General features: G+C 37.6%; 1 protein-coding gene across 3 annotated transcripts; it reads right to left on the bottom strand.

Annotated features, from left to right (window-relative positions):
- Positions 1-74: 74 nt before the first annotated feature.
- On the bottom strand, positions 75-17752 carry LOC134314525 (protein SPMIP7). Of its 3 annotated transcripts, none has more exons than XR_010012398.1 (8): positions 17241-17752; positions 15769-15845; positions 13902-13975; positions 11631-11769; positions 11459-11526; positions 9963-10064; positions 8987-9083; positions 75-380 (listed from the first exon to the last, which is right to left on the bottom strand). XR_010012398.1 is itself a non-coding variant. In XM_062995136.1 (7 exons), the coding sequence occupies exons 1-7, from the start codon at positions 17626-17628 to the stop codon at positions 4617-4619; spliced, it is 999 nt and encodes a 332-aa protein (XP_062851206.1). In that variant the 5' UTR covers positions 17629-17742; the 3' UTR covers positions 4576-4616. The 3 variants fall into 3 exon arrangements, 1 of the variants encoding a protein (XP_062851206.1); XR_010012397.1 differs by lacking the exon at positions 75-380 and adding an exon at positions 4679-4767; XM_062995136.1 differs by lacking the exons at positions 75-380; positions 8987-9083 and adding an exon at positions 4576-4767 and having other exon boundaries at positions 17241-17742.
- Between the last annotated feature and the right edge of the window lie 2056 nt (positions 17753-19808).

The raw sequence follows: 19808 nt of genomic DNA, 5'->3' as shown, positions 1-19808 counted from the left end.
TTTTTAGAGAGGGAATAATAATACTCACAACATATTATTTTTACTATAAATTATTATTATTATTATTAAGGCTGCATGGAGGCTCGGTTGGTAGCATTGTCACCTCAAAAAAAGAAGGTCCTGGAGGCGCCCAGGTGGTGCAGCAGGGTATTCTGCTAGCACACCAGCACCGTGATTCTGAAGACCCCGGTTCGAATCTTGGCTCTGCCACCGGTCGGCTGGGCACCTACTAGCCTACTGCAGCAGACAATTGGCCACTGTGTCTTCTGGGTGGGGTCTTCAAACGCTGTGTAAGGACCCTGGTTAGCAGATAGAGGCACGGATGGGCGAAAAGAAGGGGTGCAATCAGGATTCCCCAGCGGTTCCCCAGATTGACTACGCTAAATTGGGAGAAAAATGGGAGAAAATGCATAAATAAATACAAAAAAAGAAGAAGGTCCTGGGTCTGATTCCTAGGTGGAGCAGTCCGGGTCTCTGTGGAGTTTATATGTTCTCCCCATGTCTGCGTGGATTTACTCCCACAGCCCAAAGATTTATTATTATTATTAAAGATTTATTATTATTATGGAGAAAAACCAAAGGCAAATCATGCAACAATGTATATATAATTTACATAATTACTTAATTCATATATAATTAACATAATCCTATTTTTTAATTATGTGAAAATTTTTTATATTTTTGTTCACATTTTGTATATATCAAAGTCATGAATTTAAAAATGAACCACAAGCAACTCATCAGTTCTCCCCCAGTCTGCTGTAACAATTAAAACTTATTAGCTGTATAAAATCAGTATCAACTAGAACAAACTGATTTAAGCAGGCCAGTGTTATTTCATGGGTCCTTAAACAGCCTCTATTTTGGCACTTAAACAACATGTAATCTGTAATTGATTTAGATACATAAGTCTGAAGTGTTCACGATTAGTAATCACGTTAATAGTCAGATTTATTTAAATTCTCAATCTGGGGCTTCACTTTCTTTGGGAATAAATTATGCAGCAAGATGTCAGAGTAAATTAAATTCCCCCATGCACACTAAAGTGTCAATTTCCTTATGGTAATCATCTGCTGGAATGGTTGTGTCAGTAGAAGGAGTCAGGCATGCTTGACATTTACCCTTTTTATGGAGAAAAAAAATGAGAGGAGGGAGAGAAATTAATCTTTCGCCCGAGTGAGTTTGGAAAAGCCCTTAATGGACTGCTGCTGAATCAGCTATTATGTTTGTGACCCCAACATGAAAATTAAGTCAGTGATAGGAAGCAGAGCAGGGAGGTTTAGAGCAAAGATACACATCTTTTGGAGAGTTTTTGTTTCATTGTACGTCTAAAATTACATAATTAAAAACTTTTTAATTTTATGACACAAATCCAAAAAAGTTTTATTTGCCTAAACCATTTCCTCTTCTGTAGAAGACAGATGTATTTGTGGTGAATTATTTAGACTTACTTGCCCACATTCACTCGTCTGGTTAATAGAGTGATTAATTCTCAAAATTATTCTAAATTAGATGTTTTAGAACATGTGTCTAAAAGGTTGTGACATTTTTTAGCAACATTTATTTCACAAAACAGGTGGAAGTGTAGCCACTGACAATCTTACATTCTCTTATGTTAGGTTTGTTACTGGCTTGCCAATTTCTTACTTGGATTTCTAACAGGTTTATTTAATTGTTCATAGAAAAAAATGCATAGTAATATTGTATTTTGCTACAGTAATATTATTTAAATATATACTTTTTTTAAAAATAAATTAGAACCTCAAATGAGAAAAAAGTTTGAAAACAGTATGGAAAACAGAAATAAAAAATAAATCAGTATTTCTTACATTTCCTTGGATTTTTGCATTACAATAATTATGTAATAATTATGTGATTTCAAACAGGTGACATCAACAGGTGATTGTAATTATGATTTGGTACAAAAGCAGCATCCATGTAATGCTGAGTCGTTGAGGGCAAAGATGGGCAGAGGATCTCCAGTTTGTCAACAAATGCGTGAGGAAATTAATTATGTTTTAAAAACTGTTCCTCAAAGAAAGATTGAAATGAATAAGCTGAACACTAGTAATCTCTGATCCCTAAGACGGCACTGTATCAAAAACTGTTATTCATCAAGCTGATACAACCACATGGGCAAGGGATTATTTTAGCAGATCATTGTCAAGCACTACAATACAGAGTTACATTCACAAATAGCATTTAAAACCTTACTGAGCAAAAAAGAAGCCCTATGTTAACCATGTCCAGAGGAGCTGTTGAGTTCTCTGGGCTCGGAGGCATCTGGGATGGACTATCACACAGTATAAATGTGTACTGTGGTCATAAGAAACAGTATTTCAGATATTTCTTTGAAAGAAATGGAAGGTGTGTGCTTCAAACCTAAGACAAACCAAAAAAGAATCATCCAGACTATTATCTGCAACAAGTCCGAAAGCCAGGGTCTGTCATGGTATGAGGCTGTGTCAGTGCCCTTGCCAAAGGTAATTTACACTTCTTTGATTTTAGCACCAATGCAGGAAAGTACATTCAGGTTTTAGAGCACCACATGCTGCCTTCAAGACAACAGTATTTTCAGGGACGTCCATGCATTTTTTCAACAAGACAATGCAAAACCCAACCTGTCCACAACAGAGAATGTGTGGAAAGTTTTAAAACAAAAAATGTGACAACAACCTTGTACTGCTGCACACTTGTTTGCAGGAAGAATGTAAAAAAAATAACACTTCAACACTTTATCACTTGGTATCCTCGGTGCCAAAATGTATTTTAAGTGTTGTGAGTAGAAATGGCAACATTACAAAATGGTACATGCTTTGTCTGTGTGTGTTAAGTCGCAGAATTATGGTGTTCAATTTAAACCATTATTTTTTTACTTTGTTATTTATTTTCCCTAAAAAAGTAGTTCCATCTCTAGAATTGTTACATTCTGGTAAATTAATGTGTAAGTTTACTAAAACATGAGTAAAAAAGTTGTACAACAACATGTTTTGCATAAACATTTACTGACTGCCCCAGCAACTGCTAATAGACTTCCATTATTACTGAGTTTACAGTCAAAGCGTTTTCCATTCTTTTCTCAGTACAAAAACACATTGAAATTGTAGGTAGTTAATGCCCAGATGCAGATGCTATAACTGTTATAGTTTCAGTTGAAGAACCATGAGATTAGGTTGAAAATGCTGGTGTATTACGAAGTGTATTACTAGATTTACAGTAATGATATAGAATAATGATGGGTAAATGTTAAGAAATGTATATTAATAATTAATAATTTTTATTAAAATGTTATTATTAAATTTTATTTTATTAAAATGTTATTTGAACTATTGATTTATCAGACACCTTAATAAAATAACTTAAACTGCTTATTAATGGAATTCCCACATCTTAAAATGTTAAATTAAAAAGATGTGAGAGCTATGTTTGAACTGTCTTTATTTATTTAGCAATTAACTTCTTAATGGGACTTAGTAATGAAAGTGTAATGCTATTTACTAATATATGTGACTGCTCTGTCTTCTTATTTTGATTTCATTAGATCTTTGTATTTTGTCATAGGTGATGAAGACCTGAGGCCTCTTTCCAAAACACAGGCCAGTAAAAGCATCTATGGCACCATTGTGGACGTTAGTTATCTCCTAACCACATCACCACCTTTGGAAATACTGCAGACAGGACCTATGCTTTCTAACTACCAGACAAAAGCAAGCAAGCTGCTGGAGTGTGACGACCTTTTAACAGGGCCTAACAGACACTGAGTTTTCAGTCACTGAGAAAATGAGTTTTTCCCCCAACACACTTTTCTTCACACTTATGATAAAGAAGATGGACAGTAATTGTCTAGATACATTAATTTAAACTTGTATATACATATACATATGACTAATCTGTATTAAATGAATTACCTGGTTGGTTTTACATATTTTAAATAAAATGCAGTCTAAGTAAAAGTAATAGTTCAGAAATGGAATTGTCCTTTAGATTAAGGTACACTTAGTTGTCTAAGCCGAGTAAAATCCTGATGGTTATTTTAGCTCAGAAGAAAAGGTTACGGGGGAAACAGGAAACCAGCACGTTCCTTTTTCCTGTCAACAGGTAAAGCGACACTGTCACTATCTTTTATTCTTCAAACCACAGTTCTTAGTGCGTAGAACTAGAGAATTTCAAAAGCATTTTCTTTAAACAGAGACTTTTCTTTTGAGTTTACTTACAGCTGCATACATTCCTAAAATGTAATTTCACCCTACAGTGATAAACCGTAGTGGCAAGGTTGTAACATTTTGTTATTGCAAATGATGAGATGGTTCACTGAGGAAGTCAAAATATGTTGAAATGGATTGGAAAGAAAACAATATGCAGGCTATACTCTATGTTGCACACACACACACACATGCACAGACTGTACACATTCAGTAAGATCCTCCATATTCACAGAACGTCGCATCTGAATCAAAAGAAATTATGCTAATAAAGCATGTCATTATCCTTAACTCTCAGACAATCAGTCAATGCTTTCATATCATTGTTGATCTATTCACAAATACAGATTGGATTTCTTGAAAAAGGAGAGTGTTATTCCATACTGTTCACCATTTTATTCCTTCATTAGTTGCTTATTGGCTTTTTGTGCATTGAAGCTGTAAGAGACGTTGGATGGGACATGTAAAAGCCTTAGGTAGAAGGTAAGGATTGCTTGGTGGGACAGTGGTTACCATTCTGGAAAAAGGGGCCCTGCGACCATACAATGACGGTTTTGGACTGCTCCTACAAATAAAACAAACAAACCACATTTAGTTCCAGTCACACATGTAAACAGAACAACAGCCACAACACTACACAAAGTCAAAACATGTCAAAAACATGTAATAGTGGATTCAGCTATGTAACCCATACCCATTGCTAAAAGATGCATAGAATAAAGCAAACAAAGCATACATCATGCAGTCTTTACACACAGAAGCAATAGATCATTCTGAAGAGATTATGGGCTTTAAAGTTGCAATTAATTGGGCGAATGTTTACCCTTCTGGAAGTGTACTGGTCAACTTACAGTAAGTGCTGCTGTAAGATGAAAAATGTCAGGAGAATCAACAGCTTAGCTTTAAAGCTGTCAGAACAGGACCAGCATAAAAGTCTGTATTGGTTTCAGTACTTGTTATTGAGTTTCACTCTGACTTTTGGAAACAATGCCAGCACAAGGGCAGCTCTTTAACATTATTTATTTGTCATTTTTATTAATGAACTGTATTGAAGACAGTAAATGAAATATAATTTACTGAATTACATATACTGAAATACACCAATCAACCACAACAAAACCACTGACCTGGGCAAGATATGGCATCACTATGTACTATGGGATGGCTAGGCAATGCTCTGCTGGGAATCGTTGGGTCCTATTATTCATGTTGATGTTACATTTACATTTTCGGCATTTAGCAGACGCTCTTATCCACAGCGACTTACAGAAGTGCTTCCATAGTAAACATTACCATACTCTAGTTCAAGTAGACAACAGTTCAAGAACACAAATCTGCTAAAACCCTGTTAGAACCAAAGGTGTTTTTTGCAGGAAATGAATAAGAGTGTTAGTAAGTAAGTAGAATTCAGCTTAAGTGTTTAGTAAAGAGGTGGGTTTTCAATCGTCTTTTGAAAACAGCAAGAGACTCAGATGTTCGGACAGACAGAGGAAGTTCGTTCCACCACTCTTTTTAGTAGGATCATTCACTCTGCCACACAATAAAAATGTTCAGGAATGGTTTGAGGAACATGACAAAAGGTCCAAGGTATTGACTTGCCCTTCAAATTCCCCAGATCTCAATCTGAACAAGCAACCTACAGGACTTGTAAGGACTTCTTGGTCCCAGATACAACAGGACTCTTTAAGAGGACTCCTTCCTAAGTTCACATCTTGCCAGGTGACTTTTATTGGAGGCATGAAGAGGATCTACACAGTATTACGCAGGTGGATTTAATGTTGCCGTATTGGTGTATGTCAAATCTGCTTTATTTTTTTAATTTTTTTAATTTTTTTTTGGATGTGGATGTAATGTTCACAAACCTGTGGTAATATATTGTACCTGTCACTGAAAAATAATAAACAGACAACAGTTCATAACATGAACATCAATTTACTTTCTATAAATACAGGTTACTATTTTAAAATCAACATTTTAGGTGCAAACTAACAAGCTGTTAAAATGAGAGGAACCAAAACAAAAATGTATGGCAAAAGCTATGAGAGGCCACTTAGAGGAAGTTCTTAAGGTGCTAACTGGTCCTATTTTCTGCTATAAGGGAAAGCCAGGAGGCCTGCTTTATCAGAAGAGGAAACAGATTTCAGACGGCCAATGGCTTAAGGAAAATGGATCTAGGTCGACCGAAAACCACGATTACCACCATCAGCTAGAGTAACACATCTCTGGATAGGACCATCTGGAGAATGCTGCTCCAAATGCCGGTAAACCAGCTTTTCTGAGACCCAGTTAGGAAACACGTTTTTAAAACGAAAAAGAGGGTCCCTGGGTGAGGAGTTTGGTTTTCCTCTGATGCCTCTCGTACACACCTCCTCCTTCCTCTCAGCTCAAGCAGCACATGGCCCATTCCTACTCATTCTGAAAGTTGAGGACGTTTTACCGTTGACTCCGAGACTGAGAGGGAGGGAGTCTGTTATTGAGCTGTCTACCTCAAGTCTGAGGCACCCTTAAGCATAATTTTAAGAAAGATTGTGTGGGATAAAGACTGACAGGGCTTTGCACAGTTCCTCATTTTATTAATTTACTAGTTCCTTTTCCATACGTCTTTGTCTACTTAACCCACATACTGCAGTAAGCTTAGCTGAGTAATGTGTTGGTTAACCCTTGTCCAAAACAGGTTGAAAAGCGGTGAATTTGGGTCAGCCACATCAATTCAAACAATAAAGAGGTGTTAAACACACACACACACACACACACACACACACACACTAATACCCACCAAACTGAAAATGGGGACTATATGACATATATTCTACTTTTGGACACCAGGTTCTCCGGAGGGTTTAAATAAAAAATGATTATTGTTTTGTGTACTTCGCACATGAGGGGTTCTTATACCTTTTATATACTTTGCAGTCTAATTATGATACGCTACATATTACAACAGAGACCCCAGACTGAACAGATGAAGTGTTATGTCAAGCAACAAAGGGAAAAAAACACTTTTGCAACTTCAACAATTTTGTCCTCATTTCCCAAACCAAACATAATGGAAACACAGGTAGGCAGTTATACTTATGTTCCCATAGTAACTGCATCTAATTTAGGAGTTGAGTTAATCTGAACTTTACAAGCTAATAACACCTCATTAAGATGGGACTTAAATTAAAATGCAACATAAGTGGACTGTTTCCACCATCATACTACAAACCCAAATCAGTTGGGACAGTATGGAAAATACACATAAAATACTGACTTTTGTTTTATTTATTTTGTCTGGCCAACTATATTTCATTTGTTAATATACAGAGGTACCCTGAAACTCAATGTCAATTGGTTCCAGGAGTGGCACTGCGTTTAAAAGGTGTTGAGTTTCAGGGTATTTTTTCCCATAATGATGTATGGGAAACCTGTTAATGCGTTCCATGGTCCCGTGGAACTGCATATATTTTAGGCTTTGTAAAATAATAGGGTTGTGTTTGACACTTATACACTGAAAATAACACAAATATAATATAAAACACAAAAAAAAAAAAGCTGATTTACACAATTTCTCAAAACCCAGAGCTGTAACACAAGTTTAAAAGTGAAACAGGAGAAAAATCCAGCTAAACACAGATACATGTGGACACTTTCAGAGTGAATTTGACAATTATTCCACACCAATGCAGATTCGTCTCATATTCGCACTTTGATGAGGTTTGAAATGTAAAAAATAATTTTAAAAAACAAACAAACTGAACACGTTGAGTTTGAGGGAAATGTTGAGTTTAAGGGTACAAATTTCTCGACGAAGGGCGTTGAGTTTTAAAGATATTGAGTTTAGGGGACATTAAGTTACAAGGTACCACTGTACATCTATTCCTAACATTTGTGAATGCAACTGTATAGTATATAGTAAATGTATATGTATAGTAGTGCTTGAAAAACATTTTAATACGTTTCCCACACATTTGTTGACTGTAGAGCTTTCGCCCATCTTTGCTCCTCGTAAACTAACCCTTTCATGGACACTGCTTTAGTACTAAATCAATATTATAATCACATGTTGACATCACCTGTTTTAAATCACATAATCATTGAGTTAACATCATGAATAGCCCTTAATTGCATCTGCCCCAAATTTTTTTTAGAATGTGCTGCAGGCCCAAAACGCAGGAATGGATGTATATTAACAAATGTAAGTGTTTTGCTTGGTCAAATCAAGTTGGCCAAGCAAAACACAAAATATCTTGGGTTCATACTGTCTGTGGTGAAATAAATGTCAAAGTAAATGTAAGAAACACTGCAGTTTTTTTTATTTTGCATTTTCCATACCACCATAACTAGAGGTAGAGCCCTGATTTGAGGTTGTAAACAGTGTGTCTAGTTAAACAATGTGTAGTATGCAAAATGTGGTTTTGGATACAGCCAGGATATCACTTTGAAAACATTGTCTACCTTACTAAAAATACCCAGATAATATCTCAGCTAATTGTGAAGCTGTAAAAGGGAACAAGGCAGTGAAATAAATAGTATCCTTTGTTAGGTGTACACTGCAGACTGTACTGGAGCATTAGAAGAAGTTTGTCTAGTACATTAACCACAAAGCCAACACAACTCCACACAACATTCATTAAAATATTCATTTGCAGGACTTTTGCAATGACAGTCACCAGTCACTTGATAAGTCAACGGGGACAGACCTTTCGAGTCAAACAGATGAGTACTTAAAAGCTGTTTCAGAAATCTGTTCTACACATACTACACTTCTGCCATCTGCTGAGGTAAAAAAGAAGTGCACCCACATTTCTCACATGCCGGGGTTCTCAGCCTTTCTCGTCTAGTGACCCCCATCACAACACTCTTCACTGTCCCATTATCGTATAGCGTCAGTGCATTACACTAAAAGAAGCGTGGAATAAGATATACCTAAGTTCTTTTCTTTTATAAACATTAAAAACTGTAATGCACATGAGTCTCTGTAACAGTCTGTAAAGTGTGGACAATGGTAGCTCAGTGCTCAAGGTACTGGACTAGTAATCTGAAGGTTGCCGGTTTTCCAGGTTGCTACTGTTGTGCCCCTGAGCAAGGCCCTCAACCCCTTAATTGCTCAAAAATTGTGTTCAGTCATAGTGTAAGTCACTTTGGATAAAAGTGTCTACTAAAAGCCGAAAATGTAAATGTAAAGACTGTACAGTCTTTGTCTGTCTGTAAAGGATAGTTACAAAGGACATAAATTAAACACTTTGCTGCTCAAATTATGGGCGGCACGGTGGCTAAGTGGTAGCACTGTCGCCTCACAGCAAGAAGGTCCTGGGTTCGATCCCCAGGTGGGGCAGTCCGGGTCCTTTCTGTGTGGAGTTTGCATGTTCTCCCCGTGTCTGCGTGGGTTTCCTCCGGGTGCTCCGGTTTCCCCCCACAGTCCAAAGACATGCAAGCAAGGACGGATTAAGGATAGTCTGGGCCCCTGGGCAAAGAGTTGCCCAGGGCCCCCATCAACACAAAGTCATGTGCTAAACTGCCAGCATGGTGAGTGTTTTTGTATTTTATCTTGTAAGCGCTAAATATTGGCCATTTACATTTACGGTATTTAACAGGCCATGTTATCCAAAGCAACTTATAACTATGCATACAATTTAAGCATTTGAGGGTCAAGGGCCCAATAGTGGTAACTTAGTGGTGGTGGTGCTTGAAACAGCAGCCTTCTAATTACTACTCTAGCAGCTTAAACTGAGCTACCACATTAGTCATCTTATATGTGTGCTGATCTTTGTGTCTTACTCTGTAACTGGAGGGGTGAATACTGCAGAGGTCAGACTGATGGCTGAGGTATGTGGTCTGTCATGGTGAGCTTTCCCAGTGTAACCAGGTATTGTGGGATGGCTGTGAGGACATATACATCAGATATGAGTTATCTACAAACTGGAAAGTTCGAAATTTGTCTGTTTAAGCTAAAATATTCCATAATTGTTCAAACATTTATCCTATTTTACCATATCATTTCACAGTACTGATGTCCACTGGTCACCTACTAGGCTGTGGGAGTTTGGGGTGGCTTGATAGTATGCAGCACTGTCAATGGTTAGAACTCATTCTTTGGGATGTAACTATTGTCCATGTTTTCTGAGTCAACTACACCACTGTGAAGGGCAATGTGACTTATTTACACCGATCAGGCATAACATTATGACCTAATATTGTGTTGGCCCCCCTTTTGCTGCCAAAACAGCCCTGACCCATCAAGGCATGGAGTCTGAAACCTTTATGTCAGAACCAGCATTAACTTCTTCAGCAATCTGAGCTACAGTAGCTCGTCTGTTGGATCGGACCACACGAGCATCAATGAGCCCTGGCCGCCCATGACCATGTCACCAGTTTACCATTGTTCCTTCCTTGGACCACTTTCAATAGATACTGACCACTGCAGACCGGGAACACCCCACAAGAGCTGCAGTTTTGGAGATGCTCTGACCCAGTCGTCTAGCCATCACAATTTGGCCCTTGTCAAACTCGCTCAAATCCTTACGCTTGCCCATTTCTCCTGTCTCTAACACATCAACTTTGAGGATAAAATGTTCACTTGCTGCCTAATCTATCCCACCCACTAACAGGAGCAGTGATGAAGAGATAATCAGTGTTATTCACTTCACCTATCAGTGGTCATAATGTTATGCCTAGTCAGTGTAAGCTCAACATAGTCCAGAATAACTGTATAATTTAAAACGGTGATCTCAGAGTGGCTAGCACACTACTATTTCTGCAAGAGCTTAGAGACAACGTACACAGGAAGATCTCAGAAAATCATTTAACCTCAGCAGATGTCTCTAGCCTTGGCTGAGGTCAGTGTGAATGACTCTACAATACTAAAAATACTAGACAAAAACAGCTTCTGTAAAAAAAACTCAGCTGCTGTAGTGAGATATAAAATCCGCGCCTAAAACATTGCAGAGTCTTATTTTAATTAAATTAAAAAAATTAAACAGAAATTGCTTTCACAAAGGTTAGATGGGTTTTGGATAACTCTCTAAAATAAATAAATGAACATCATAGAAAATGTGTTTTACCACAGTGCCTTTTATGTTTTGTTTATTCATTTAAAGACAGCTAGTGTGGCAAAAGTGCTATAGCAGAGGCAATCAAAAAGAGAGCACTTACTTTATAACAGCACTTTATTTAATGTACCTATGTCTTCCAAAATGTAATTACAAGAACACATAAACTGCAAAAAGCCATTAATCTGAAGCATAACACATTAAATGTAATTAAAGAATACTTACAAACTAGAGGGCTTCCTTACAGTGTCTGAGGAAAGAAGTTGACGCTTATCCCATTGAAGTCCAATTACCTTGAGTAAAAACAATGCACATAAACAAAGCAGGTCAGAAACATACAGTTCATGGTTTTGTTGGCTGTAAACGGCTCCACACAAAGGCTGTCTGGTCAACTAACCTGCCATAGTTCAGGCTTGCTGTGGTATCTCTTTAAAATGAAACTCTGATTAAGAGGGTCGGTCATTTTCTCCAGAGCAGTCACTGGAGGTTTTAAACAAGGGGGTAACCTAGAGTCCCAGTCCACATCCTCATAACCTCTGGAAAGACAATGAGCTCATGAAATTACGTAACAATGAAACAGTGCAAGTTAAAAGTTTGTATAAACATGCGTTATGGAAGTCATAGAACACCATTAAATGGATAGAACACATATTTCTGTCTACATAACTTTTACAAACTTGAGTGCTTTCGTAAGTTCATAGTGGATTTTCTGAAACTATATTAAAAAAAATTCTCATTGATGGGTGGATGAATGCAGCAAAATAAAGAACATCCTTAATATCTCAACCAAAATGCACACAAACTTAAAATTAATCTTTCTAACGATTCTAACAAACAATTAGTCTTTCAATACATCAATGACCCAAAGCAATACAACATTAGCTTTAAGGAAAGTCTCTGGCTGCGTCTGAAATTGCGTATTTTCATACTGAACAGTAAGCGAAAGCAGTACGCGAGAGCGGTTAGTATGTCCGAATATGAATTAAACATTAAAAAGTATGTAAAAAGTACCCGGATGACCTACTGCCTGGGCAGCCATTTTTGAGTATGCAAACGATGCACACTTACGGTCCGATAATCTATCCCATAATTCAACTGGAGCTGCAAAGGCTTTCATAGCAAAGAAGAAAGATGGCGGAAAGCGAAGTAAAACAAACATTAAAAATTTTATGATTAAGTACAACCCTGAATAACATTATGAGCAGCTTTGTGGAGAACAACAGAAGTAATTTTATCTGATTTTAAAATTGTTATAACTGTGGCGATGTGAGTACGTATGAGGTTGCGTGCATACTGCACACTTGCGTACTGAAAGAGCTTACTGCTTTACCGGCTGAGCAGTGCGCACTGCCTCGAATCTAGTACGTACTGTTTAAGTATGCAATTTTGGACGCAGCCTCTAAATGTCACTGAGTGGCCCTGCAATGGCCCAGGCATAAACCCCGTCTGTGGAGAGACCTGAAAATACCAAATCACAAATCTGACAGAACTTGAGAGTATCAGCCTTAAACAATGGAATAAATCGTCCTAATTTATCTGCACAAAGCTTGTAGAGAGGTATCCAAATTGACTTGCAGCTGTAAATGCTGCCAAAGGATCTTCTATAAAGTATTATAATATAAATAACGTGTCTACTTTCATAAAACTTTTCACTTTGCTGTTATGGATGATTGAGTGTAGATTAATTGGGATGTACAGCCAAAATCCAATCATCAACAGAATAAAGTGTGTAATAAAGTCAAGGGGTCTAGTGTAGCCTAGTGGTTAAGATACTGGACTAGTGATCAGAAGGTTGCTGGTTCAAGCCCCACCACTGCCACTGTTGGGCCCTTGAGCAAGGCCCTTAATCATCAATTGCTTAGACTGTAAGTCGCTTTGGATAAAAGCATCTGTTAAATGTTAAAAATGTAAATGTAAATACCTTCTGAATCCACTATATGTGCACTTAGAGTAATGTGACACTTATTTTTATTTTATTTTGGGGTACCATTCTACTGCTTAAGACAGTCTAAAGGCAGTACCTCAGAGTTAATGGACTACGAGTCAAAAGGTCACTGGTGCAAGCTCCACCACTGCCAGATTGCCATTTTTGGGTTGTTGATTGATGGGATTACATTTACATAATGGTACATGTCAAAGTCAAACTATCCCTAATTATATGGACACCAGCTTTGTAATCTAAGTTTTTCAATGTACATTTTGACCTAGCAGCTTTTGTAATATTGTTTAAAAATCTACAATTACAACTTCTTAAAAAACTAACATTATTGAAAGGTTTTTTTATCAGAACAGTATGTATTTTAACTATTCAGTGCAAAAGCGGACACACCTTATGGCCAACAGTAAGTGGACACAAAAACCATGAGCTTGTTAGACATCCTATTACATCCCATACGCCTGGCGCCTTTGTCATGAAGCGCTCATTGCCCTGTGACATTTATGGACCTTATGCACATGGGCACAATTATCCAGGAACAAGAACTGACCTTTCTCAAGCTACTGTCACAGATTTGGATTTCATTTTTTACAACTTTCAGCAAAAAATGTGGCTGAAATATTTTAAGTGGTGTCCACATACTTTTGGCCTTACAGTGTAAGGTACTGTAAGGTAATTTTACTACTAATCTTACCATTAATCGAGAGTAAGTGACACATAACCTGATCTAACCTTTGAGCTGCTGAGGTGTAGGTGTACCGCAGAGCCAAATCCATCCATTTATTTGGAACAGAAGTTGGTGCATCCTACATAGAGAAATAAATAATGGTTACAATATACAGTGATGTAAAAACATATTTGCCCCCTTTTTAATTTCTTTTTTTGCATATTCATCACACTTAGATGTTTCAGGCCCCATATGAAAAAGCATTTGCCCCATTAGCTACTAAATTAACCAGATTCAATTGACAACTGGGTAAAACTTCTCTAGCCATAATCAAGAAAGAACAAAAGAACCCAGACTCATGCCTCACGGTTCTACATTTACAAAGACACTGGGCAAAAATGGCATCAGTGGTAGAGTTAAAAGGCACAAACCACTGCTGACCAAACAGAACACAAATGCTTGTCTCACATTTGTCAGAAAACATCTAGATGACCCAAAAAACTTTTATTTTGTGACCTAATGAGTCAAAGGTCCCATTTGTTTGTTTGTTTATTAGGACTTTAATGTCATGTTTAACACTTTGGTTACATTCATGACAGGAACGGTAGTTATTCATTACACAAGATTCATCAGTTTACACAAGGTTATATAAAACACAATCATGGACAGTTTAGTTTCTCCAATTCACCTCACTTGCATGTCTTTGGATTGTGGGAGGAAACCGGAGCACCCGGAGGAAACCCATGCAGACACGGGGAGAACATGCAAACTCCACACAGAAAGGACCTGGGCCACCCCACCTGGGAATCGAACCCAGGACCTTCTTGCTGTGAGGCGACAGTGCTACCCACTTAGCCACTGTGCCGCCCAAAGGTCCCATTTCATATGGTCTAATCTGGTGTTTCATACTACCGACCTGAACAATGTCATAACTGTTGGAACCATGAATTCTGCTCTCTATCATAACATCCTGAACATCCTGTCTACCCATCAGTTCAAGACCTAAAGCTACAGTTGGATTATGCACCAGGACAGTGGACCGAAGCACAAAAGCAAGTCCAATTGTTTTAAAGAAACAAAATTAAGGTTTTGGAGTGGCAGAGTCCTGAATTTCATTGAGCTGAGCCTTTGTTTATATGGCAGTTCATGCTTGAAAACCCTCTAATGTAGTCCGATGAAAATAATTCTGCAAAGACAAGCAGGCTAAATTTCCTCCCACTATCACAGGGGTTTTTATTGCAGTTCCTACTGCCAAGTGGGGCACAGACATTTATTAGGTTTAGAGGGCAATTACTTTTCACATATAAGTTTAAATTTAACATTTGAGCAGTATTAACCTTTGCATTATGAAGTATAAATAAAAACACATTAAAGCATTTACAATAATCACATTCAATGTAGCAATAATTTGAATGTTTAAAGGAAACCTTTACATTTGTGAATTACATTTTTACAGTACAATTTACATGTACACTATATATTATAGTTTTTTTGATGAGTGGTGGAATGGGGTAGCAGCTAATGTTGAGGCCTAGAGTTGATGTGTTATGTAATTTTTCTCCTTTTTGTACTCCAGTTTCGTCACCTTTTTCAAAGACGTGTGTAGGACTCCTGACTAAACTGCTTCTGTGGAAACGAGCGAGTGAATATGTGAAATGTGTTCTGTTCAGGTTAAATTCCAGGCTACCAAGAGCAAGATAAAATGGTTACTATGATAAAATAAATTAGTCATTTTGGGTGACATACAGTTTTATCATTACACTGTCCCAAATGCAAGCCTAAAAAGCAAACTGTCATTTCTGATTGATTAGGTCTGGAGAAAGGACTGAACTGTTCAAATGTTATTTTTTTGCGTACCCATTTTTTTCTGTTTCTGTGTCCATCATAATTACCATTAAAACAAACAGTTACCATGTAATTTTATTTACCTACCTTCTTCATATCCGCAGATTTGACAGACCGCAGTGTTCTGATAGGAACTGGATTGGGTCTTTCACTGCTGTGGAGGCCTTGTTGTGTCATACGAAACATCAAACAGTTCATGACTAACAGGCATGAACATAATTATACAATTACCCATAATTATGGATAATTGTCTGTAATTAAATGTAAAACAGTATTATAGCATTGGCCTGAAATGAACACTTGCCACTAACCAGTGAGTGGGATTCGATACTAGCTGAAAACTGTAACCTTGGTTAATTAACCAGCCACACTAAAACCATGTGTATTGTATATTTATACTATCTTGACTGTTCTGCCACTGTTTTTTCCTAAGGGTTGATAAGTTTCTTGTAGAAACGTATAGGCCAGTTGTGCCAACATATAAGGTAACTGGTGTGAAGAGACCAGATAAAAGACTGACAGATAATAGACAGCACTCTATAGAATTAAACAGGAAACACACACAAATTACATTACATTATACAAACCCCATTTTCATAAAGGTCGGGACATTTTGTAAAATGCAATAGCTACAAAAATCTGTACTGTGATGGCATTAGCTTTTTGGGGGCCTAAAAATTGTACTTTATAGCTTTAATAACTAGTCTTATGATTTGTTTGTAGTGGGGTATTGGACTATTCTTGAAAAATATATATTTTTTTATTATTTTGTAGGTAAAGGAGGTGAAGCAAACTCTGAACGTAATGATTTCCAAATGATAGTACCTATACCATTACAGATTTCCCAACAGCAATGATCGGCTTCACGGACAGTCGGCTTTCTCCAACGCCATCAAGTCGCTTGTAGCAGACTAACCCCTGATAATGCAATCCACATTGTGATGTCAATCCAGCTTATTCTTAGTCTTCTGAGTTCCCCCAAAGGTCCTGTCATAAACCTTTTGATTCTTTTGCATAAATCCACCCAGAAGTAGGAAATATGGATAAAGTTGACTTATTGGACCACCTTTTTTATTTCCTTACCAGTCCATGATTTGTGCTGCTCACACCAAGTTATGTGTTTGTACACTGGCCTTTGGAACAAAAGGTTTATGAATTACCATACCCAAATATCATGTAAAGTGTCTGACCTGCAACCACACCTCAATTACGATAATTAGTTATTTTTTGTGGCAGCTATAACTCAAGCTTTTTCTATTTAGGCTTTTTGGAACTCTGTTAGTTGCCTCATGTTGCTTTAAAAAAGCGATTTTGCATAAATGATACATAATGTTTTTCTAATAGCCTAATAAAATAGCTGCTAATTCACCTGAGCAGCTGTGCTTGTATTTGTTATTCAGTCACATCAAGGTCAGTGTTTCTCCTGGCATTAAGCCCCCCTGCAGTGGCTATATAATTTGGCATATAAGCAGGTGTAATTGCTGGTATGCTGAAGTTAATTTTAAGCCCTGGTTTTAAAAACCAAATAATATGTATAAAATAGCTAAATATTTATTTACCTTTAATTCCAGTTTGTACAGCTGTCTCTGATTTGGCTCTTGGGTTCAGTTCAGACTGTGCATGCATGATGGGTATGAATGAGGTATTTTGTCTGATGCCCAGCTGTACCCTCGCGGCTGGACTCAGGAGACCTGAACATGGATCTATAAGAGGTACATCATCCTGTTTCGATGCTGGTGGGAGAGTGGTACACCTGGGACAGGTCTGCTGCTGGGACTTAATAAATGCACTGCTCTTCGTGTTCCTAAAGCTCTCGAAGTCGTAGTGACCCCGTTCATAGGGTAGATTCATACACCTGCATAACCACCTGCTAGTAGAAACAGCGCTCTGACCGGGTTTAGTCAGGAGACTGACTCTGAGAGAGCGTTCCGAGCAGTTCTTCTTCATCTCAGATCATCTCTGGTGTGATCGTCACTTCTCAAGCTGTGTTTTATTATTATATACTTTAGTATAACTGAAGCGGCAAGCTCCACTATCTGTCGCCTAGCGGTTGCTAAGAAACTCTGGCCGCGTCCCAAATGGCAAACTAGCAAACAAAACCAGTTACCCTAAAAAAAACTTCTTGCTAGCGATTTATTTACGTGTTTTCTCAATGAAACACTACACTTAACATTTGTATGCGATTTGTATGAACTTTGTTTTTTTAAATATGTGGTTTAACCACTTGTAATTGAAAAGGTAGTCCAATAAATGTTTTTTTTTTTTTTTACTATTTTACATATTTTACAGCAACCAGTGAGATTATTGGTAAAAATAAGTGCATTTCAAGCATTCATTATTAAAAATGTATAATACATAAATAAATGTGAATAAATGTAATTAATTTAACCCTTTCGCTACAGTAGACACCTATTTAAAACGGCTTGATTCATGACAGCCGTTAAAGGGAGTGTTACTAAACAGCCCCACCAAGTGGCCAAAAATTAAAAGTGCAACAAATCATATGGAAAACTAAAACGACTGGCGTAGTCAAACTATTTGCTTCGAAGGTTTGGGTAATATTATTGTACAAAAGGCATCATTGCAGGTAAAAACAATTTAAGCACAAAAAGCAACACCTAAGGAGCAATATAACTGCTGTTTTGTTCAAATATCAAGTCAAGTCCAATTTATTTGTATAGCGCCTTTTACAATGGACACTGTCACAAAGAAACTTTACAGATTCCAGGATCAACAGACCAAAAACCCCTGTTGAGCAAGCCAAGGGCGACAGTGGCAAAAATACAGAAAGATACCTTGAGAGGAACCAGACTCAGCAGGATCCCTTATCCTCCTTGGGTGGCCTGGAGGATAATTTAAATAAATAGGATTTACACAAATCATACATATGCAAAATTAAATTAAACTTAAAGTTATAATAAGCAAAACATAATAATAATGTACACAATTAGAGTTCTTCATTATTCAGTCCAGTCTGAGATAAAGTCTGTAGTAAGTTCTTGACATTTTTGGTGCAAACACGCCAGGTTCCCGTCATACCATATGAGCAGCATTGTTGGCACAGCCATCTTGACTTGTAGGATTTAACCTCGGGTTGGTAAACAGGTTTCCGTCAGAATCACCTTGGGGTAAAACAACAGAAAATGTAGTTACAATGTGAAATTGTTAGGAGTAAAATAAAGCAATAAGCCACGAGAGGCCGTGCATTACTGTGATTTTAGCACGGTGATGACGTTTTTGGCACGACGCGAAGCGGAGTGCCTAAAACTTCTTTCCCCGTGCTAAAATCATAACAGTAATGCACGGTCTCGAGTGGCTTATTGCTTTTATAAAACGGCGGTCAACATAAAATATAATAAATACAACAATGTTTAATTCATAAATGTATTTATTGTGTATAAACTTACAATAAAGCATTCTTCCGCGACGCAAAATAGTTCGATTAACAGTGTTGCTAGGCAACATGAGGGCGAAAATAACATTAATTTTTTCTATTCAGTGGCGTATTAATATGGAATGATGTGAGGTGGTCATAGGTGTGCGTTTATCGGGGATTTTACAACGGCTTCGAACGCGGCTCAGCCAATCAGATTTTAGGACCGGAACTATCCGTTTTATAATGTCAGTTTTGCAGAGAGTAGCATGAGACTCCGGCACCCCTAATTATTACAGCATAACTAAAAGGGAGAGCGAGCAGGTAACACAGTCATGAAGGCTTTTACAGGACATCAGCGCCCACCTACCCCACCGTCATCAAACCTGAGTGATCGAACAAGAGAGGCAGAACGACAGCAACTCAACATCCCTGATCACCACAAGTTTCTATCACCTAGAACCCCCAAGCTCTGTGCCTTTATCGTCTATACAAGTGTACATCATGCATTCTAGGGATATTTTAACCACCAATTTCTTTTTCTTTACTTTAACCATATTTAGTGAAAATAGATCGTTATTGGAATTTTTATTTACATTTACATTTTCAGCATTTAGCAGACGCTTTTATCCAAAGCGACTTACACAATGAGCAGAACACGATGAGCAATTGAGGGTTAAGAGCCTTGCTCAGGGACCCAACGGTGGCAACTTGGTGGTGGCGGGGCTTGAACCTTCTGTTTACTAGTCCAGTA

Source organism: Trichomycterus rosablanca, chromosome 5, assembly GCF_030014385.1.
Source record: "Trichomycterus rosablanca isolate fTriRos1 chromosome 5, fTriRos1.hap1, whole genome shotgun sequence".
Taxonomy (NCBI): Eukaryota; Metazoa; Chordata; class Actinopteri; order Siluriformes; family Trichomycteridae; genus Trichomycterus; species Trichomycterus rosablanca.
The sequence above is the reverse complement of the archived record's forward strand: the minus strand, read 5'-3'. Positions and strand labels throughout refer to the sequence as shown.

Coding starts and splice junctions, on each gene's coding strand:
- LOC134314525 (XM_062995136.1), bottom strand. CDS start 17,628: ATGAAGAAGAACTGCTCGGAACGCTCTCTCAGAGTCAGTCTCCTGACT. Junction 13,976..15,768: donor AATCTGCGGATATGAAGAAG/GTAGGTAAATAA, acceptor TTCTCTATGTAG/GATGCACCAACTTCTGTTCC. Junction 4,768..9,962: donor TTCACCCCTCCAGTTACAGA/GTAAGACACAAA, acceptor TTTTATTTGTAG/GAGCAGTCCAAAACCGTCAT.